Source organism: Stigmatopora argus, chromosome 1 (genome assembly GCF_051989625.1).
Source record: "Stigmatopora argus isolate UIUO_Sarg chromosome 1, RoL_Sarg_1.0, whole genome shotgun sequence".
Classification (NCBI taxonomy): domain Eukaryota; kingdom Metazoa; phylum Chordata; class Actinopteri; order Syngnathiformes; family Syngnathidae; genus Stigmatopora; species Stigmatopora argus.
Genome location: NC_135387.1, coordinates 11,871,918 through 11,895,861, shown reverse-complemented (window position 1 = coordinate 11,895,861; position 23,944 = coordinate 11,871,918). Strand labels below are relative to the sequence as shown.

At 40.6% G+C, this 23,944-nt stretch overlaps 1 protein-coding gene across 4 annotated transcripts in view; it reads right to left on the bottom strand.

The window, feature by feature from the left end:
• Positions 1–399: 399 nt before the first annotated feature.
• Positions 400–23,944, bottom strand: part of znf385a (zinc finger protein 385A) — a 59,447-nt gene continuing 35,902 nt past the window's right edge. For all 4 annotated transcript variants that reach the window (XM_077596949.1, XM_077596924.1, XM_077596942.1 and 1 more), the window contains 6 exons: positions 21,558–21,668; positions 15,425–15,599; positions 8,576–8,914; positions 4,502–4,686; positions 4,319–4,411; positions 400–4,115 (listed from right to left, as the gene is read on the bottom strand). In XM_077596949.1, coding sequence (XP_077453075.1) covers positions 3,867–4,115; positions 4,319–4,411; positions 4,502–4,686; positions 8,576–8,914; positions 15,425–15,599; positions 21,558–21,668 — 1,152 coding nt within the window. In that variant the 3' untranslated portion in view covers positions 400–3,866. The remainder of the gene's footprint in view (positions 4,116–4,318; positions 4,412–4,501; positions 4,687–8,575; positions 8,915–15,424; positions 15,600–21,557; positions 21,669–23,944) is intronic.

The window sequence follows — 23,944 nt, the reverse complement described above, 5'->3', positions numbered from 1 at the left end:
TTGGTGAGAAAATTCTGGGGTTATAATTTAGAATCATGAGAAGCAGAAGTGTCTGTCTGTCAAATTGCTGTCACTGTTTTCCAATGCACAATATGTCCCTATGAAATAACAAAACAAAAACATTTAAAAAAAAAACAGGCAGGGGCTCTGGAATAAGTAGCACAGTAAGGCCATCTAGTGACCATATACTGTACTGTTTGTAAGCGTCAAGAAAGCTGATCAGGAATACCTTTGAACAGAAAGAGAAGGAAAAAGCCCCCCATCATGATTGATCACTGCAGGCCCCTCCCAATTCAAATGGCTTAGACGTATATTGCCGTCAATGGCATTGAAACAATTACCCTCACTGCCCCCTGCCAATTCAAGTGGATTGGGGTAATAAATAACAACTCTTTTAACTTGTTTGATTAGTGATTTATTGACATTTCCTCCCCAACTTGCTCTCTTTATATCAAGACTCTTTCGCTTCAAGTGAATTTTTCATTTTTAAATTACATTTATTATATTGATTTACTCACATACACACATATTGTTCAATGTCATCTTATTGCAATAAACAGGAGTAGCCAGAATGTGTCAGGTATTGCTACAGTTCATCATACAAACACTTTGTCCATATGACAATGAAATTCCAAAAATAACTTTATTGGCAAGACAAAGGTACATCATAGCTTCTCTGTCTCCCTTTCTGCCCCTGCAAAAGAGACAGAGGGCAGAATAAGGCTAAGGCTAGTAGCCTAAACACAGCTCTAACATGAAACACCTGCTCTGAAAATAATCTAATATATATTTTTCCCATTTGTGAATAATGATGATATCTTTGAATGCAGTACACTGAATAAAGTGATGGAACAGTTCCCAAAATGTGCAAGAATCGTCGCCCCACACTATTGTTTTAGGCCACTTTTGAACTCCACGTGGCGTCAGACATAATGAAGAAAACAGGTCTTGACACACGAGAGAACACACACAGTACAGTATGCTACACACAGCGACACAGACCCAGGAGTAATTTCTGACTCGCAAATACTCATGAGGGACATTTTTTGTCTCTGCAACAACAACAAAAAGAGCACAACGGTGGGCACTGACAACAAGGCCAGTGACTTTTTGAAGTCAAAAAGAGTTCCACACAGTTAACTATAAAAGCAATCTCTGCCAGTGTTGTGAGTCTATCGCTTTTGCATCTAGACCCCTGGGCTCAGTATTTCAAAATATTTCATCTAGATCAGATATGTATGGATTAAAATAAAACTCAAAGGGATTTCAAATGATGATTCATCATTCAGATTTTAGTCAATTGGTAAATGTCTTTCTTAATGCCTGGAATAGTAATGAAAAAAATATTTTTTTGTTATTTATACACTCAAAAGTACACCTTAGAATGAGGCTACTTTGAATTGCTATGGTGTGAAGTGCATTTCGTTGAACAGAATTTAATATAATCTCATTGTGAAGGCCATTTGAAAAAAATACCTCAATGAAAATGAAATAAGTGAGGAAAAAATAAAATATATGGTAGACATCAGACTTTCCAAAACATTAAAATATGAGGTAACAGGATCAAATTGATCTTAACAGAAACTTTTTTGTAAAACCAGAGGGGGGAAATGAAAAAATAGAAAAGGCAAAAACGGAATAATTCAGATTCAGATTCAGATATTTTGAAAAACCACACCCTGGCATTATACCCTGTTCCCAGTGCAGATATCACCCAAGCAAATAAAAAGGCCCTTTTAAAATGAAGGGTGAATACCCACACTTGATTCCACTTTTGTCTTTCTCTCAGATTTGCCACCCCTGGAAGAAAAAGTCTGTCTACGTGCTCCCAATTCACATGTAGTATGACCCCAGACAACATGTCAAGAAGCTAACAATAAAAAAAAAATCCTCATTGCATTGCAATATACAGAAAAAAGGTAAGACATTATAAGTCATTGCTTCTCAATGAAAGGGCACAGTGTAGATCTCATTAGCTCATTGCTTGCTTTTGGGTCTGCTGTGCAGTTTGAGTCTGGGGCTCATCCCCTATATGAGTCAACACCTCATAACGCCCCCCCTCCCGCTTTCCTTGTTCTTAAATATTTTGTTGTATAGTCATTGTGTTGCTTTTCTCAGTTATTGTTGCTTCTGTTAACACATGAAGTCAAAGCAAACAGTGTGAACCAAACATAGTCCTCACCAAGCTTTGTGATGCAAAACTAATCAAGGCGTAGTTCATGGCTTTCAGTTTTCAGGACCACACCGGGGGTTGTACTTAACTCGTGGGTTGACATTCATTTGGCCTCATCACCAAAATGAATGCGCTCGCTGTTGCACACTATATGAAATGGGAGGTGAGGCGGGGGAGGTTTGGAGAATTTCAGCCCAGTTAGGATTGACCTAGCAAGACCTAAATAAATGCACAAGTAGAAACATCTTAGATACATAAGCATACAGGTGCCAACAAGCCACTAGACTATATGTTGGTTGAGATGTGGTCTGTTGTCCGCCCAGACTTTGCTTAAAGGAGTAACCGTATTTTTCAGATATAAGGCGCACGAGTGAATCAATGTACGGCATTTATTCTTTATCTTTACTCTTGTTATAATTGTTTCATGAATTTACCCATTCATTTATTTTTATCGTTTGATTGTAGGTGTTTGAAGAGTGATGAATGCGTGTCTTAAGCACTTAAGCAGTGTAATCCAGTTATGTTCTAACAAGGTCATTAAGTATGACCAGTATTCAGATGCATTGCTCACCTGATTACAAGGTGCACTATCAATTAGAAGGGAAAAATAGGCAATTTAGACACTACCATTCATGTTTTTGAAATGTGGGAGGAAACCAGACTACCCGGAAAAAACCCACGTATGCCCAGGGAGAACATGCAAAATCCACAAAAGAGGACCATCCTGGGATCAAACCCAGGACCCCAGAATTGTGAAGCCGATTGATAACACTCTAATGTTGATAATTTTAATTTCTTAGCAAAGAGAGCACTATAAAGGGTTAAGGTTTTATGATGCCTTGACTCATCGGCTGTCATTTATGGAGATGGAATACCACGCATGAATGATCTAAATGAACTTAATTAATCAAAGTGAACTAGTGCCTCTCAATTAATTACGATCATTTTCACTTTGGCGGTTTCCATTAACACCGATAACTGGTTTTACGTTTTTTTCTTTTTACTTTGGCTGTGGTTGGCAAGTATACCCTTGAGTAAATGTATTTGTGTATCCTTGTCTTTTGTAATTTGGATTTGTTCAAGGTCAAGCTGTTTTAGCAGCATGCGCTAATACTCCAACCTCAGCATCTTTCAGCCAGGTGGGATCTCCTGTTTTTTTCACAAGGGAGAACCTACCTGACAGCAACAATATGATTGTATTTTATTTCCTTCACAATGAAAGAGTCGGCACAAACATCTACAAAACATCATTATCTTTTTTTTAAGTGCATAGGATGAAAAGAGCACAATTTGTCATTGTGGCAGGATAGAAAGAGGGCAGAGAATTTATATGACAATCCATGTGGTTTTTATGGATACGCATGTGTTTCTTTTGTAGCTATTCAGGCAACCGTGACTGATTGGGCCACACTGCATGGGGGGTGGGTGGGGGTGGGAGTTTGACTTTGGAGTTCAATGCATAATGAATAATGATCTCTCCACTGTGTATTCCATCTGCAGGTCGCACAGAAGACTCTGAAATGGAAGAAGTGTTTCACGTAAAGGGAAATTTGGGAGGCTTGGAGTTTTACTCCTCCGTGGTTGTTTTTTTTCTCGGTACACATTTTAAATAAGGTTGGATCAGTTGCTTTCTGTGGATCATGTTTTTGTCTTCACAGTGTGCTTTTGGGGTGGCTGATCCCAAGACAGGGGGTCAGTATGGGGAAAAAAGGATGGGCCCGTGTGCAGTGCGGATGGGCCCAGGAGCGGGTCTTAAGATGGCGTGGCTGAGGGGCGGTCCTTGAAGCAGGTGGTGATGCGGGTGCGGCGACGGAGTGGCTGCCCGCAGTGCCAGCGGGTTTGTGGACACGGCGGCTGCCATAGCCGCAGCGACAACTAAGGGGCTGGGGAGAAGGCCGGCCCCCAAAGCTTTGCTGAGATCCTTGGGGAAGGTCAGAGAAGACTAAACAAGAGAGACACGTGAGAACCATAAAATGGTTAGTTCCAGTCTATGACCATCAAACTGCCTCTTTTCAGAGGTTTACAGTTGAACTGAGCTGACGTGAAGAGACCTTGCAGATGTACTGATTCAACTTCAGCTGTACACGGATGCTGAGCTCATCACAGATAAGAAGATAAAAGATCAAGAGAAACTTGAAACGTTACCGTCAGATCAGCTCCCCTGTGTTTCTTGTGCCGGCTGAGGAGGGGGTTCGGCTTGCCCGCCATTCCATCCCGATGCCTCCGACTTGATATGTGCTAAAAAGATTCAATACTTGATTAACACAGAAGGTAATACAGGTGTGTTCCCAATTGCTGTTTTCGGAATAAATCATATTCTGAACATACCTGTTTTAGTTGCATTTCAGAATTGACCCGCACATTGCAGATCTCACAGTGGAAGGTTCTTTCCTGAGTGTTGGGGTCCACTGGGCCACCTCCTTGCTCTCCACTTGGCTTGGGACCCAGGCGAGGATAAGCTTTGATGGGCCCCAGTCCACTCCGAGCCTCCAAAATAGTTTTGTGTTTGGTACCTGTACACAGGACCACCAAAAAGGGAAACAAATCAATCAGACTTTGAATCATTGGCTGCCATTCTCTGAGATAGACGGTCACTAGCAATAAATAAGTTTACTGTTCCTAACTACCACAAAGGAATGCTAGCCATACAGCTGTGCAACAGGTGTTGAATTCAACTTTTACACTTGTTTTTTATGACAATAGCCGATTGATCTTTAATTGGGTGAAGATGGGAGATGTTATTTGATACAATTTGCCACATGCGTTCCATACGAGTCTGCCAGTGGCGGGCCGTCAGGGCCTTCAAGGCCTTCTCTGCTGACCTAAGAAATATCTGAATCATATATTATATTTTGTCCATCAATACTTATTATTCCAAATGGTCTGTTAGCTTCAATTCATTTTACCCCATTTGAGTGCATTTTTTGCCGTTTCGCGTATGGACGTATCGACGTTCATCGCTGTCTTTTTACCGGAGAAATGATACTCTGGGCCCGGTTCTGATGTCTAAAAAGCTCGAGTGTTTGTATTTAATCAATAAATGCTGTTTTCGGCTGGATTTTACCCCATTTTCGGGCAATGTTTGCCCGTACGCCATTGACGTTCATCGCTGTCTTTTCCCGGGAAAATCACCCCCTGGCCTGGTTTTAATGTCTGAAAAGCTCCAGTATTTGTATTTAATCATAAAATGCTGCTAGGAAGTGGATTTTAGCCCATTTTTGTGCATTGATTTATTGATTATTTTTATGTGTCACAGCTGGAGCTGCAGTAGAGGTTTTATAGCCGTAAAAGTTTTTGAGGGTTGGATTGATACATTGAAGGCGCTACGAGAAAATGCACGGACTGCCACTGGAGTCTGCATATGTGACATTAATGGAGCCATCCTATAAGGGTGAATCATGCTTCTCAGTATAGGCTTTTTATAAAAAAAACCATTATGGTTTTTCAGCACTCCAACAATGAATGATTATGAAGCACTAATTCAAGGATTAAGGCTGAATATATCGAAGTCTGACAATATAACAGTGAACACTTACTAAAGGCAGGTAGTGAGGTTGGGGCTTAAAAGCTATGGTGTCAAAATCAAGGCCCAAGGTCTAGATCTGGCTAGGTTCCACTTCATCGAAAATTCCTTATTTTTCAGGTTAAATAGGGTAAAAAGGATAATTAGGGATTTTTCAATTGTGTCCTTGTCGATCACTTGATCATATTCATGTTACATTCCCCCATCAAGAGCTCGGTGCCCCCCTACCATTGAAGGAAAGCCATTGGCTCAGATCCTACTCTCCCAAAGCCCTTTGAACAGACTTAAGGTTACAGAATGATGGAGGGTAGGGATCGAGTGGTGAGATTCATCAAAGCTCCACTGGGGATGACGAAGGCTACTTTTACTCAAGGGCAGAAATATTCTCTTTGGACGTCTCCACTTTGTCCTTTTTCTATTTCGGTCAGAAGATGGATGACAAGCTGGATTTGTTGTCTTTTTAACTTAGTTCAAATGTGTAAACCAACACGTGTAAACAGTCACACAAGCACATCTCTGCAAATACAAACTTAGCCAATGTGTGTGCCAAAATGTTTAACAGCATTGCACACATGCTCCCTTTCCTGCTACCCTCCTTTTCTCTTTGGTGAACTTCCTCTGTCAGCATATGCTTTTATTTTTAGACCCTGCGAACACACAGCTTTGTTTTGAAGAATGAGCCCGGTTCAATGATTCCAGAACATTCCAACTAGTTTTGCAGGAACTGGATGGACTTCATGACTGTGGTCTCATTTTTTAGGTTTGACGTTATGCTGGATTCATTCTGCTGTGTGCTATTTCAAAGTTTTGTTGTTTTTATTTCCATTATTGATGCTAAACAAAACTAGATCAAGAGAACCACAATTTTGACTCAAAAGTACTATAAAATTCCATTGTAGTTTCAACGTAAAAATAAACACAAGCACTCGTGAGATAGGCAGCTGAGTGCTAATACGAAGATTTAACAGATATATACAAGTGTTGCCTCAGAGGAAAAAAGGGGGTCACGGGCAGGGCAAGACGGATTACAACCAGCGGCGGTCGAGAAAATGCTGTTTCGCTACACACAAGGCAAGCGCCCGTGTTTTTCTTACATATAAATAAACATCTTTTGTTCAGCCTTTTCAAGCAAAAGGCCTCAAGCTACGGAAGGCAAGTTGCGTGCAGCCAAGACGAGGGGAAAATAATTCAGTTTGAAAGATAAAAAGGGGCATCCAAAATAGTCTTTGACAGAAATTAGGAGGAAAAGGCTTCCTATTTAAGATTATATTAACATATCACAAACGCCTCCCTATTGTCACAAAAACAGTGGGGGCCATTCAGAATAGGAAGACATTCGGGCTTGAAAATTCCTAAAATAAATAAGCCTTAACTTTTTTGTAACATGTAAACTAGGGTTCACTCGCCTGACTTCAGTGCGGGCAGGCGCGAGCTCGATTCCCGCTGGTGGCGGCATGATTGTGGGTGCGAATGGTCGTCTGTCTCTCTGTGCCCTACAGCTGAATGGCGACCAGTCCAGGGTGTAGTCTGCCTTACGCTCAAAGCCAGCTAGGATAGGATCGGGCAACCCCCACAACTCTTATGAGGTTGCGCGGTACAGAAGATGAATGAAAGGAATAAACTAAATAAGCTCAAGTTAGACTTAACTAATTGATGTAAATAAGTGAAGAAGAAAATATTCTCTTCTACCACCATTACACTTCTGATTATATGTGTAACAGAGTTGCATACGGTACAATCAGGCATTCAATCAAGGCTAAATATTTTATGAAAATAAGTAAAATAGAAGAATGCCCAAGCTTGCTCAGCTAGTTCATTTGGAAATCTGTTTGATGATGTCAAATCCGGTTTGTCATTTGATCCACTGCATTCTTCTTCTACCATGATAAAAAAAATAGAGTTTTGTGTATGTTATGGGACATGTTCCATGAATAGTGAGATATTTTGAGTGTGATTGAGGCAGCATGGAATCGACTAATCGGTCAAAGTGTGTGCTCTGTGCGGCTTGTGAAAAAAGTGGACAGTTAGAGAATATGAATATTTTATGCAGGGATCATTTGTTTTGCAAAGCTTCCACATTATTATTCATGCATAAATATTAATATAATTATAAAGGGTGGGATGCAAAGTTCATTCATCTTCCATAACGCGCATCCTCGTAAGGGTTGTGGCGGTTGCCAGAGCCTATCCCAGCTCATGTCAAGCGAAGGGCAGATCACACCTTAAACCGGTCGCCAGTCAGCCGTAGGGCACAGAGAGAAACAACCATATGCACTCGGAATCATACCGCCACCACCATGAATCCAGCCCGCGCCTGCCCGCACTGAAGTCAGGCGGGTGAACCTCTACACCAAGGGTGTCAGACTCGGGTTGGTTCACGGGCCGCTTTAATGTCAACTTGATTTCACGTGGGCCAGACCATTTTAGATATAATATTTAGATTTTTTTTTATATAAATGGAATAAAAGAACTGGATTAAAAGCCCTGAATATTCAGTTTTTTATAGATCTAAAACAATGTTTATTTTAGCTTTTTTTTAAATATATTTTTAGATTTTACAAAATGATTTTTGAACTAAAAACACGGAAAAAATGATTAAAAAATTACAATTATTGATTTAAAAGGGTCAGGAAATTTAAAATACACATATACTCTTCATTTTAATGTGATCCTAAAACAGAAAGTCCGCAGTCATGATTTACTTTCCCGGGCCACACAAAATGATGCAGCGGGCCAGATTTGGCCCCCGGGCCGCCACTTTGACACATGTGCTCTACACCATCAAGGTGGCAGGACGCAAAATCTCTTCCAATTCTGGAATGACACTTATAGTGACTATACGGTGAATTGCACAAATGCTTGTTGAATACAACACCCACCTTTGTTGTGAGCCTCCAGTTGTGACAAGGAATTGACGGCCACTTTGCACAAGGAACAATAGAGTAGTTTCTTTGCCTTGTCCTCTTCTGTCTCTGGGCCGGATGGGCTGCCAGAAGCTGAGGGCCCGGTGGCTCCTGAGACCAGAGATGGCTCTGAATTGCTGGGGATGCTCCCGCCCGGTGAGGAGGAAGAAGCGGAATTCATGGGAGGGGTGGAGGTGGGCAGCAGGGCACATAGAGGGGGTGCATCCATAGGTGGGGTTGGAGGGTTGTTCAGAGGGGGAAGGGGTCCAGACACAAACAGTGGGCCGTTTAACTGTGACCCGGGCTGTGTTTCATCTGCAAAGAGGGACATATAATGAAGTAAATACAGTGGTGAGACATCATTAATGTTTAAAACGTCAACATAAAAGTGTTCGACCGTGGGTTGTGTGGGTGCTTGCATGTGGTGAAGCGAGTGTCAAGTGAAACCACAATGCTAAACATGTGAAGATCAGACAAGGCAGCCCAAAGCACTTGCAGGTGCGAGCAAAATAGTTTCATTTCCGACCCCACATGCCAAAAGTGATGAAAAAATATTTCTTTACTTTCAAGTTCGATAGCATATTTGAGTGTGAATTTCCTCCGATAAAAGGGATGGATTTGGAATTGTATGTTTTACTAGACTGAAATGTTTGTTTGAGGTAGAAAGTCGATACCGCAGCATGTCCACTTTGGTTCTTTCCCACACAGCTGTTGCTTTTGGCTTAGCTGACATTGAGGCATGGCACACACTTTGTCTAAGGCCAAGACAGAAAACACAAAGAAAATGTAATGAAGTGAGACATCTGTTGATGCTGAACACACATACTTTCTTCTTGTTGTCTTGTTTCTTTACTTTATTAGGAGTGTTTGTGAACCTGTTAAAATAGATATGTATTCACACATGTTCTTGATCAGGCTACGCCATGCCTGTGGTATTCACCCTGGGTGTTGTCTGAATAAGACGCCCTAAATTTGGGTGGCTTACTCACCCCCCCGCCCACCACCTCCCCCAACAAGGAGGGTCGTTCTATAATTCTGCTAGATGTAGTGCCAAAGCCAGCTTTACGGTAAAAGCCCCTCTAGATTATAGCATTAAAAGCACATTATGAGAAATTGTCAGTAAGAAAACAAATTTCAATATAAACAACTGAATTGCCTTTTAAAGATTGCCGCAGGCTTCGTCATGACAGGTCAGAGAGCACTGGGATATTTACATTCCATTAGATCATTTTGAAGTTATGTAAAAGGAAACTTTATCCACAGATTCATTACATCACATTTGATGAACATGCCATCATTAAAGCTTTCCATTCCACGAGCTTCCAAAATCACAATCTTTTCTTTTTCCACACAGGTTTGGAGCTTTCCAGCTGCATAGCTGCTGCCTGCAGGGTGGTGTCAAACAGATGTTCTTTTGGAGACAGTTTATTTCTCACTCTCTTTTGGTAGAAATAGAATCCACCCTCTCATTTGTCCCATACTGTGAGCCAGTGTTTGACAGGCTTTACATGGCAAATACCAACAGCCTGCTTGCGCCGAAAATGCATTGCGACTCCATTCAGGAGTGATCTGAAATAGATTTAAATTTACATTGAGTTCACACAAACTAATTCTGAATCCATAATATGTGATTTCAATATAGGCCAGGATCTGACAAAGTCTTCATGGAACAGTGCTATACTGAACCATCACATCTGTTCAAGCTCATTCCACTGCCGAATATCACCTCGCCTATCAAGGTCACTTAAAGGCTAAACTCCTCTTAACGATACTCCCAGAGCTCCTTTTTTGTCACTGTCATTGGCTCTACTGTGGATTATCTCAGGCTTTGCTATACTTATCATCTGTTTGCTGAACTCTTTGATGGCCAGTGATGATAATAGTTGGCCAATCACTTCCAAATTATAATGGATTTAATGTTTATTGCGGTCAATGACATTTTTTTCCATCAGAGCATGTTATCCTAAAAGCACTGATAGTAACAATAAAAGCGGTACAAGCAGTGGTGGACCGTCAGGGCCTGCAAGGCCTTCTCTGCTGGCCTAAAAAAAATATCTGAATCACAGACTGATATTAATTATGTTTTGTCCATGAATACTTATTAATAATTCCAAATTGTCTGTCAGCTTCCTATCATTGCTTTTCCCTTGGTTGCGCTGCTTCCAGATGTGTGTTTTCGTATTTAAGCATCTAACCGATCACATTTCAGCTATTTGTTGCCAGGGTCAGAAATCTGCCTTGAGGCCTTCACAGTCAGTTCTGCAGGCTCTGCTGGATAAAACAAGCGACGATAAAACAGTTGCTTTAAACAATCAGAATTCGATTTGGCGACTCCAAGGCCTTCTCGCAGGCGTAGGGATACGTCATTGCCTTCTCGCAGGCGTAGGGATACGTCATTGCCTTCTCGCAGGCGTAGGGATACGTCATTGCCTTCTCGCAGGCGTAGGGATACGTCATTGCCTTCTCGCAGGCGTAGGGATACGTCATTGCCTTCTTGCAGGCGTAGGGATACGTCATTGCCTTCTCGCAGGCGTAGGGATACGTCATTGCCTTCTCGCAGGCGTAGGGATACGTCATTGCCTTCTCGCAGGCGTAGGGATACGTCATCGCTTTCACCAGCTATGATTGGCTAGTGATAGAGTGGACTAGCTAGAGCTCCCAAACTGTATCTGGAGCGAGCTGCACAAGCAAATATATTGTTGTGTTGATTCAATAGCGGTTTTGTCAACCCGCAATAGCTAAAGGAGGAGAAGAAATGGATTTGTTTGCAGATTTTATGTCAAAGCCATTTTCAAGACGGACTTTTCAAAAAAAAAGCTGGACATCATTAAGAAAGGTCGGACAACTCCAAAGCAAGCAAGCCTGTCACAACCGGGAACAAACATTTTCAGCACTAAATCGAATAAAAACGTATGCCAGAAATACGACAGGACAGTCTCGACTTTCAGCATTAGCTTCGATGGCAATAGAAAAGGAGGAGGAAAGAAAGGAGGATGGATATTGTGTACAGGTAAAAAGGATTTTTGGTCAGTAAAATATGGCTATATTCCTAAATAATATTTCAATTGTATGAGGTTATTATTGATGATTTTTATGTGTCGCAGCTGTAGCTGCAGTAGAGGTTTTATAGCCATAAAATAGTTTTTGAGGGTTGGATTGATTCCGTCAGCTGTAGGCGTCGCTAGGAAATTCACGGACCGCCACTGGACACTTGTACAGTACAAGCATTAGTAGCACAAATATTTGCAAATGGGGCTATGAAAGGAGGTCAACACAGAGAGTTAACTCATTCAATATGCTTTTGAGTAGTCTGGTTGGTCTGTGTACTTAATCCGTGTCATTATATTCAAGTATTTGTCATATGTATATGTGGTTTATTCTCAAAGTTGTAGGATCTCTGAAAGTGAGGGTAAATGTTTGAACTGAAGGAATATCCGTTGTACTTGTCTGACTAGCTTCAAACATGATGCTCTTATTGTTTATAAACATGTTTCCACCAGGACCACGTAGTTTTACTTGTTACCTTAGCTGTTAAGCCTGCTAGGATATCATAGACTACTCAATTGTTAATGATGAATGAGCTCTGAAACTCAATGCTGGGCCTGCTAAAGAACTGATACTCATTCAAAATGCAGACAGGTGCCCTTTACTGTCTGGCATGCTGGCAACATTCTGACTTGGTCATATAAACACATTACATTACATATATTGTAATATCTTGTTGTCATTTCTTTTTTTATTGTTACGAATTGAAAGCACGTAATATCTGTCATTATTTTAACCAAACAACAAAGTCCTCTCTTTAAAGGACCTTGAGTGTGTCAATGTGGAGGTGTGTCAGAGTTTGCTAAAGCGTAGAACATCAACAACCAGACCCATCATTTGACTTAGATATATCAGAGAGCAGTGGGGAAAAAGAGGGTGAAGCAGACTTTATATTCATGTTAACATCTGCTTATTCAACACCCACATAAAGAATCAAACCCTCAGCTCACCCACCTAATCCTTTCAAATTACATGTCTCCTTACCAAGAAGACCTACTCTGATAGGGTTTCGACATCATGCCCGTACACATTTAGGACATGAATTGTTGCTCACGAATCAAAAGGCAAGAACAAATTAAAAATACAACCTATAGATGTATTTGTTTGTGTGACCGACCGACTACATCAGGAAAAGCAGCGGTTTTGAGAAAGAGCTGTCATTGGCAAAGGTTACATTTTATTGACCTTCTAACAACCACTTTGTGACAAACCTAATGAGAAGGGTTACAGTTGTTTTTACTGTCAATAACAAAAAAGTCCAACATTTTTAAGTGGATGCATTAACTGCTTGTTTGAAAACAAACACTGCTGAGTCACAGTAATTTCTCTTGGTTAAAACTGCTAACTTTTGACCACATTTAAAAGGACAGTCTGACAACACGGGCAAAATACTTTGTACATGATTACACACGCTCTCTGGCATCTTATTTTGAACTACTGCCATAAATAACATCAGTTCTGCATCCCACCCCCTTCTAACACGAACCATTCCAAATTCTCCTTTGTACCACAAGCCATAAAAGCCTTAAATCAATTGAAATAAGAAGTCCATCAGCCTCCGTCATACCCAAGAGTATAATGGAAATGCGTGGCATACATTGTGTTTGTCATGCTATGCATTGTTTGATGTATGGACTATTTTTTTGTTTCTTTTGTCTTATGTCATGTCATGATATGACCATTATATCACGATTGGTTCACAAATTAAACTGCCCCACAGGGGAAATAAGGTTCTTTGCATCTACTCCTCTATCTGCATTTTGATGGAGCCGAACACCCAACCAACTATGGGCACCAGGCAGGTAACCATTCGCGCTCATGCTCATACCTAGGAGTACCTGAAGAAAACCCACACAAACCTGGGGACAACATGCCAACTCATCACAGAAGAACCGACCTGGGATCAAACCCTCGACCCCAGAACTGTGAGGCTAACACGCTAACCACTCCCCACTGGGCCGCCTCCAATTGTTTCCCTAAAAACATAATAGCACAGCTTTCTCTCTACTGTCTGAGACAACATATAAAATAAAGTCGTTGTTGACCCAGTAAGACAAACCATACTGAATCCACACAGATGCTTTAACACAGCACGGGTACACAAACTTTAGGGTCATGAGAAGAATTTTTTCACATGTTTTTGCTTTGTGATTCTAATAATAGACAGCCTTCTTTGGCTCCCCATGCTAGAATCTTTTTAAAAGGCAATTACAAATCCCTCAGAGGGATGCAGATGGGCCTCTCGTCATTTTAGGATTCATAACACAAAAATCTTCACTTGTCAAGTGGTGCACTGGGTAAAAAGTGCAAACAATTTGAATAGTGTTTTAAAAAAAACTATTGTTGCAGTTAAATGTTGCACATTTTTAGGCCAGATTTATTCCAGCCTTGATCTGACCTTCATGTTTGCTGCTCACTAAAGTGGAAATGTCTGGTAAACAATGAGCCACATGCAGGAACCTTTGTAAATGTCAGCAAAACATGGCAGGTCTATTCATTGCCTGGTACTTGATCCAAGGACAAACTGGTGACACTGAGGGAATGGAAAATGCAGTGTGAAGAAAGGAACAGAGCGCAGACACGCAGCCTGGAGGTTAAAGCTAGAAATATAGAGATGAGCTACGCTGAGCTGATGGATGAAGAGATTGTGGGAAAACTGACACAACGAATGAGAGAAGCTTAAATCATGACTCTTGTTCCTGTCCAAATATTGCTAATGCTTGTTCAACGGCGCCAACCTAATTGTCTCATAATCAAAATATAATATATTACATTATATGTCTCATTCACTAGGTCGCTGATAGTGTAGTGGTTCATTTGCCTGATTTTGGTGCGGGGTCGATTCCCACTCAATGATGGTGGGTTTGGTAGTGCGAATGGTTGCCTGCCTCAGTGTGTGCTCTATGACTGACTGACGACCAGTTTGCCGTGTAGTCTGGCTTTCGCATGAGGTCAGCTGGAATAGGCTCCAGCACCCCGCGACCCTGACAAGGATAAGCGGTGTTGAAATGGATGGATGGATAGCGTAATCCATGGAAATAAACTGAAAATGGAAATAAAATGAAAATAAAGCAGATGGCACAGTGTGGACATCAGAGGTGATGCCAAAGTGACTGTCGTTGAGAGGTGGGACAGACATAACAAAAAACATGCCAAGTGAGTGAATTGAGTTCACTGCAAAGTGTTGACATTACAGAAATATTCTATTACAGTAGAAAAATGAACGTTAGTGCAATAGGAGTTGGTGCAATCATGCATTTCTTCCAGCTGGTCCCAAGTGTTAAAAATCATGAACTATTTAGACTAAACCAACAAGTTCCCCACTTCTTGCCAAGGGAATGTCCTGCTGCTCATGTTAAAAACATGTTTACATTTAACAGATGCAGAACATTACTAATGGTGGCCAGACAGCAAGCGAAACTAATGCCCATCTTAGTTGCTTTTTTCTAAAATTATTATTCTCCACAATGAAAGCAAAATTGCATCTGTCAGGTATGAGTGTCGTGAACATTTCCAGCTGCAAACTGTATCAGGAATTACGATTTAGCTTTGTACCATTGTTTTCTTCAAAATAATAATGAACACAGAAACAAGAAAAGTGAGTATATATTTGTCTCTTTCCCACAACCATGACAATCCAACCTCCAAAATCCAGGGGTGGAAGAATATTTGCATTTACTATATATACATGTATTTGCAAAGACTAAAAACTGAATACATACAGAGCAACAAAGTACAGTTTCTGCGTGTGAGCATATGAGGCGTTTTGAGCTTACTCACCTAGTTTGCTGCTCTCACTATCAGAGGGAGGGCCTGGAGCTCCTGGAGGAGAAGGAGAGGTGGTTGGGGTCACGGTTTGAAGCTTGTCACCATCTTGACAGCGACTCTTTGAGGTCTCGATGCCTTTCACTCTCCTGGCATGCCGGTTTCCTTTGTAGTGGGCTTCAGCTTGGCTCTGGATAGCAACACAAAAGGATACTTACATTATTTCATTTACGCATTTAACAGAATTGAGCTTTATTTGTGTATCTGGAAAGGCAGTTTTTATCCATTTCCTGTGTTGAGTCGCATGAGATTATTCAGGTACACTTCATAATGTGACACATGCATGTTATTCTATACACACAGTGGGATTGGGCCACAGTGAAAGGACAGATGGATTACTAGCATGGGACCTAAAACCCACAGAGATGGAGAAACTTGAGACCACATTGGCTCCCTTTGTTTTTCTATCATCACTTTAATTTATCTCAACAGATTTTTCCAATTAATTTACTGCCACTGACGGCGATTGACGTCCAAATTATTTAGAAAATTGAATGAATTTGACTTCTATCGTCATCAATGGTAGTTATAGAATTATTTAAATGCAAATGTCTATAAATGATGAAGCAAGTAGGATTAGAACTCTGACCCTGTCCTTTAACATTTAATCACTGAATGTCTGATTTTTGTGGGTCCCAAATCAACAAAAACACCACTTGTTAGAGTGCCAGTGTTTTCTGATAGTAAAAATCATTGTGTACGGCAAGAGTGATAATGTTTCAGGAGGACCTCAGCAGAGTCTTCGTTTAGGCCCCTGCGCTGACGTACGTTTGGCTGGTACAACATTAAGGATGAGAATGTAAGAAAAAACTGCAGTGGTTAAAATCGTGTGCGGTCGATTGGTCGCCAGTCTTTTGGTCGCCCGGACCAAAAGACTGGCGACCAAAAGACAGACGGCCAAAAGACCGGCGACAAAACAAGGTAAAACAACACGGTCTACGCATCAATAAAAGCCAACAATGGCCATAAGCAGTTTCACTGAGCCGACGTGCGAGTGTATAAGATTTTGTATGTACATGAGTTGTACCCTTAGGAAGGTACGTCAGTCAGGGTCTTAACAAGTTCTCCACCAAAAAACAATAAAAGTCCGGGAAATTTGGAGCTTTTCTTTAGCCTAATAATTAAAAGGGCATTAAGTATGACTAAATAGTAATTCGCAGTTTGTATTTAGGGAATTTGAGCAATGATTTAAATGGTAATTATCAATAACCTTCCGGGCGACCAAAAGATTGGCGACCAAAAGACCGGCGACCAAAAGATCGCCGACCAAAAGACCGGCGACCAATCGACCGTGTACCGGTTAAAATAAAGTACACCATCTACGCTGTGAAATTTGGAGTAGGCTTTGTTGTGCATGTGTTGAAATCTAAATACTATCAATGTATTGTGTGCTAGCCGTTGTCAGACAGCCTTGGCTCAGTCACAGGGCAAGTTTACGTCTCTACCAACCAGTTTTATGTTTTTTTTTATTATTTCAACCATCAAAGTTTGTGTCCCAGCAGTTAAAAACGTAACCCTGTTGAGGATGCATGCAATATTTCAGCGCAGCGCTTATATCAGCCGCCAGCAGCTCCAAAACATGTTGAGCGAGCAGATGTGCACTTTTGTTTGTAACAGAGGGGCCATAAAACTACATTAAGGAGCAACTCATGAAGATGATTTTTTAAAGTGGCTGCTTTATAGTCAGCACTCCCCTGGGGTCATAATGGGCGGCTGAAAACTGACACAAAAGCTGAAATGTTTGAAGAATTGATCTGACCACAAATTTAGGGGAGTAATAGACCCTATTGATAAACGGGTGGGTGTGCTCACTGCTGTTGGACAAGCATAATCTTGGACTGTAAAGTAAATATATACTTATTTGGAAGATCTGCATTTTTTCCTGTATTACCCTGGACAACGTCAGTCCTCTGTAACTAAACCCTGGCAATAGTGATGTGCGGTGAGGTTCGTGGCTGACATGAGAATAAGATTTACTATATTGTATACTATTTATTTGGCAGCCTCTCATTTAAAATTGGAGAAGCAATTATATCAGCATGCTTTTCTCACACATAATATCTGGACAATTTGAATGTTTAATTTCCAGTGGTTTCAAGAGAACGTGTTAGTCATCACAATGCGGAGCGAGCTGCACACGCAAATATATTGTTGTGTTGATTTAATAGCGGTTTTGTCAACCCGCAATGGCTGAAGGAGGAGAATAAATTTGTTTGCAGATTGACTGATTTTCAAGACGGACTTTTCAAGAAAAAAAAAGCTGGACATCATTAAGAAAGGTCGGGCAACTCCAAAGCAAGCAAGCCTGTCACAACCGGGAACGAACATTTTCAGCACTAAATCGAATAAAAACGTATGCCAGAAATACGACAGGACAGGCTTGACTTTCAGCATTAGCTTTGATGGCGATAGAAAAGAAGGAGGAAAGAAAGGAGGATGGACATTGTGTACAGTTAAAAAGGATTTTTGGTGAGTAAAATATCGCTATATTCCTAAATAATATTTCAATTGTATGAGGTTATTATTGATTGGATTGGATAACTTTATTCATCCCGTTTTCGGGAAATTTCATTGTGACAGTAGCAAGAGGGTGAGAATGCAGATACAGGAAAGGCATAGTTACACATAGTTACAAGTTAGACAGTACAGTCGCAAAGGCCGCAGAACAAAAAAGCACAAAGTACAAAGCAAAGCAAAGCAAATGGGATCATTAAGAATCACCAAATCAAATCATTAAGACAGAAAAGCAGCAAAAACACAAAACGTGCAAGAGTGGACGGAGCTACCACCACCGGCTGCCACTTGAACGGCGCCATCTTGGTTGTGGTAGCAAAAACGGATACAGACTCAAGAAAAAGACGTTGTAAAGATGATTTGTTATGTGTCGCAGCTGTAGCTGCAGTAGAGGTTTTATAGCCATAAAATAGTTTTTGAGGGTTGGATTGATTCCGACAGCTGAAGGCGTCACTAGGAAATTCACGGACCGCCACTGACAATGCCTAACTTTATTGATAGACTGACAGATAAATGACACATCGCTGTGCAACAGAATAAAAAAATGGGAATTATATTTTGAAACAGAATGGTGATAAATGTTTAAAATTTCGCTTTCACGTGGAGCAAAGATTTAACTGTTGGGAATCCTGAAAGTTATTGTATAAACTGTGCTCACCCAAGGTCAGCAAAGGATTTATAATTACTGCTGCCGGGACAATAAGGGTTATCATATCAACAGAACATTGGCCAGTCACAACTGAAAAAAAATGAGTGTGTCCTCTTTTCAACTGTTTTTTCCATGTGGACAACCATGGGGTTATGGCAGTGGTGGTGGTTTCAGGTGGGCTGAAATCCTATCACAATGTCAAGATCAGAGCAATAAATTTTGATTGGACAATTTCTAGAAGACAACTACTTTCAAAGGTTTGTAGAATTTGTTACATAAAACAATATCTCATAGAACAGAATACATGCAGAAAAGTGCTTTACATTTCAAATGACCAATTAGTCATTGCTCAATATGAACCAGAGTTATCTATTGCTACGTCCATTTTTGATTCGGCCTTCATTTAACAAAAAAAATAAAAAATCCAGCAATTTTGACTTTGAAATCATGAAAAAGTTGAAAAAGAAGGGTGGTTGTTTTACACCACAGATCAAGATGCAAGTTTTCAATTTAGTAATCGTTATTTAATTGATTTATTTTATTCTTCATGATCTAAGTAAGGCTTTGCTTTGTAGGGCGAATAGAGGTGAGATAAGTTACAGACATGACAAGTAAAAAAAATAAAAGTATTCGTTGGCACATGGTTAGGGGACCATCAAGTGCTTCTTAAGCTCTTCTACTTAGCAAAAGGGATCAACTGCCAGGCAGCTGAGTGTCAGTGGGAGGCTCTGCTCAGAATAAAAGCCATCTATACTGGGGCCTGCCAAACAGGAAGAGTGACAAACCGAAGCTTGATATATATATTCCATGTACAGTATCAAGATTTTGGGTCAAATTTGACCCATGTCCAATAAAAACTGATTCAGGGGTGCCAGTGAGTGTTAAATACTCAATAATGGATGGAATCTTGAAACTCTCACAAATTCCAGTAGAGAGAAAAAGCACCTTTGAAGGGTCATAGAGGAATGTCAAAGAGTGAAACAGCATGAGAATCATGTTATACATGCTAAAATGAACAAAAGTCATACAGATGCCAGATGAGCTGTGAGAGGGCACCTGTAAAAAATGTACCATGTGGTATGAATTTACTCTCAGGTAAAAGTTGGAGCAAAGCCACCACATTATTTCAAGTGAAAACTGTGATATGATATTAAAAGCTGCAATTGCTGATGAAAATTTAATAATAAAATAATGGAAAGGCTGAGACAATAAACAAGCACCAGTGTGGAATTCAAGGATAGAGTGGCTTTTGGTGAAGGAGAAAGAAAGAAAGTAATGAATCCTTATCAGGCTAATTTTGCTGCAGTAGTTGTGACATTGGTCAATGCAGTAGAACAGAGCTCGTGACATCATTAATGCGGCACACCACCAAGGCCAAGGCTATCATTTAACATGCCATGCACCTGCAAAATAGTGTTGCGGTCTTCCAAACACACACCAGGGCTGTCACGCTCTTGATGAATATCTCTTACGATAAAGTGTTCAGCAATCGTGAAGAAAGAAGAGTAAAGACATTAGAAATTAAATGAAGGTAAATGGTGCTGAGGGAAATAAAAGCCACAAATGCGAGAGAAAAGGCAAATGAGGACATAACATTGGCACCTTGCTGACAAGCTTTGAAACTTGAGGGAGAAAAAACACGAGACAAAAGTAGAGTTTTTTAAATCACTGCACAGAACTGCTCCAATGCCTATTTATCTTCATAGAGTGGCAATTTAATTGAATGACACCAATATTTTGCCCTTCATATAATTATGTTGGAATTTAAATTGAAATATATTTTAACTTAGTTACAATAAACCCATTAAGCTTATACAAGAAAAACGTAAACAAACAAAACCAACTACTAGTCATACTACTCTTTCATTTCAAATTGAGCTTTTCCTTCAGAGCATGCGCTCCGACATGGTTGTAGATCGTGTGGTTTAGACTCTATCAGAAGTCGGGCAACATATCTAAAGCATGGTTCTTTTTAAACTTTGCTTGTCATAACAAATAATGTGGGTAACTATGTTAGACAAAGGCTTTTGACTGGCCTACCATGGCTGTGTCTAACTGCACAAAGAACGGTGCCACACGGGCATGCTTGGCTGAATTTTGTTTCTGTTAACTTGGGTGGCCTTTTTTGGATGTCCAAAAAATCCCCACAGCAAAACCTCAACATCCTTAGAAAGCAGTGGGTGGAACTTCCTATTTCATATTTTTATCTTTACTGTATGTGTTTTTAGTGTGTGTGTGTATTATATGACAAGAGAAGAATTTAATAATACAGTATAAACATTGGGATACATGTAAACAGTTCAATATGGAGATGTAAGGAAGGTGATCCAAAGATTATAACCCTGTAACTGCTTAACCACATGGACTCCATAATTGCAGATTTAGTATATTTAGCACTGGTCCACTCCTTAATGTGGTCTGTGTGTGTCTGAGGGTCTGCACCACTGTGGTTTCAACATCACAAATTACACATTGGACATTTGCAATGGCTTATCACCACGGCACATAAAAGGCTTCCATGTATTACTCACAAGGAAAAGAAGTTTTTTGTGACCCACTGAAAACTCAAATGGACAAAGTGATAATAGTAAAAACAAAAAAAGTCCAGTGGTTGAGGATTCTAATAAAATTGTCATTGTTGGTGTGCCAGCAAAAGTCTACTTATAAACAACCAATTACTCATCCATGGCCTCGGTGCCAGATGATGTATCTTTGTTCTACACTCTTTATTGCTTGTTTGATGCAACACTACTTGAAACAAAATAAAATCCAACAAGAGTGATAGTGCCAAAATGAAGCAAAAAAAAAAGCAACCTTTTGTCTGTGTCAATATCCGCTCACCGAAGAGAAAACAAGTCCTCACTAAAAATGTGTAAAATGCACCTTCAACCAAAGGACAGCATGGCCAAGTATTCAGGGTATTACCTCTGAGTTGAAGCGGATCTGACAGACGTTGCAGGAAATAACCGGCCGCTTGGTCTTGACCAGTGGAACTCCGAAAGTGTGGTTGATCACGGCCTTCTGGACTGGGTCCATCTGGCTCAGGGAAAAATGAGAGAGGACAGATGGAAAAAGGGAGGAGGGAGAAGAAACAAATTGTGAGCTTTCATTTCAACTGTGTCTTTGGTATCGGAGCAACTCTTGATGAATCCAGACTGCTCACGCCAAAATTCTCTAGCCTCATTTGAGTCATCTTAACGTCGCATTTGTTGGTTCCATCCAATAGATCCTGTGCTGTTCCTTTAGGCATTTGGACAAGATTGCAGTTTTGCATTTTTGCCATATGACTTTTCTCCAGCTGCTCCATCAATCAGCAGCACAATGTTAACTGTGAAGCACTTCATATACACTACATTTATATGACTTAGATCAGGTACATTGACTCCATTCTAGACTAGAAAGACACCTTGGGATGTAAGATCAATACAAGGAGCCATCATTGTAAATTGGGTTTAAGATTGGTATTGAGTTAGTAGCCGTTAGAATTTTCTACCAGCCACTTTGCAGTAAAAGCAGGATGTTAAAAAAACAAGAAAACAAAACATTGAAAGGATGTGGCAGTCTAGCAAGACAAAAAAGTTATAGCTCACGGAGTGCAGTAAATTCATTGGGTGTTACAATTGGCACAACGTTTTGGAGACCTTTCCAAATCCTTCCTAATGGGATTCAAGTGTGCTGTTCTGGGAAGGTTCACAGACAAGAAATTACTCAATTTGGCCCATGATTGTTTTTCATTTGGCTCATCGCCAACCTTTCCGTCAAGTCACTTCTTACACATTCACACTGTATCTGTTAAAATATAAGCAAAAGCAAATACTTTCATACTGCCAATTAAAAAAAAAAAGAAATAGCTCAGCATTATGCAATACTTCATACTTTTCCTCCACCGGGTGAGCGTTACATGCTGTACGGGTGCGCCCGCGTTGTGACTGGCCAATGTCCCCCCTGGAGAGCATTTAACAAGAGCTGAGGTAATTGTGCACATGAATTATTGGATTCAGCCCAATTCTCTGGGCAGGGGTCAGCTACAATCCACCTAGTCAATTCAGCTGTTAAAAACACTGCGCATCTGCCAAGAGGCCTTTGCGGATAGCGGTGGGAGTGGAGGGGTCGCTCACAGAATTCAACCTAAACTCCCACTTAAGTGCAGGCAAAGCCAAGTAAACACTCTGTGATCATGTGTGCTCCTCCATGAGAGACTGAGGAGCCAAAAGCCTTGTTGATGACAAGGCCCACATGCATTTGAACTACAGCATTGTCTTGAAATATGCGCTGTTTTGTTTTGAGGCCAGACTTGTAACTTAAAACTGATTAAATTTCCTAACATCATTAAAAAAAGAACTCAAAATACCAATTAGGAGATGTAGTTCCTAACTTGCAGTGTTATTTAATTGCGGAGATGCTTTGCAAATCAAATATGACGTGATATATTTTTTCCACAACTTAAATTACATTGCGCTGTCTCAAAGGTTTAGAGCCGAAATGCCCCCATTGGAGGAAAGTCTGGAGCCCTGAATAAAGTATGACCCAGCTCAATCTAACCAGTTGAGGCAGACAGTCGCCTGAACCGCGTGTCCCTTCTCATCTAGACATCTTCCATGAGCGCTAATATTCCTTTAGTCCGTTGTCCCTGTCTTTCCTTTTTCCAGTTCCATAATAGTAGTTTTTAGCATTTGGTACCACACCAAGACGTATATAAACTATAGGAAAACAACAAAGGGTACACAAGTAATGCAAAAAGGAACAAATAACTACTCAGACGATATTGAATGGTAATAAAAATATATGATGATTCAATCAGCCAATAAAAGAATGAAAACAATGCTGCATGTCCAACAGTTCCTAGACTAAGTGTACACGCTAGGCATGAATACATATAAGTATACACATACATATATACATATACACACCTACATACATTGCAAAATCCAACCTGAATCGGTGGCCAGCCGATCGCATGGCACAAGGAGCCGGACAACCATGCACACTCACACCCATACCTAGGGGCAATTTAGTGTGTCCAATCAGCCTACCATTCATGTTTTTGGAATGTGGGAGGAAACCAGAATACCCAGAGGACACCCATTCAGGTCCAGGGAGAACATGCAAACTCCACACAGGTGGACGTGACCTGGATTTGAACCCAGTACCCCAGAGTTGTGGGGCCAACGAACTAACCACTTGCTCCACCGGGCCACCCGACTTTTGCTATATGTTGGTCTATTGTTTCCTTTGTTGTAATTTTATTTTTAGTGGTTGATCACCTCTAGCAGATTGTTTTCAGCATGATGAACTTGAACAAGGAAGAATGC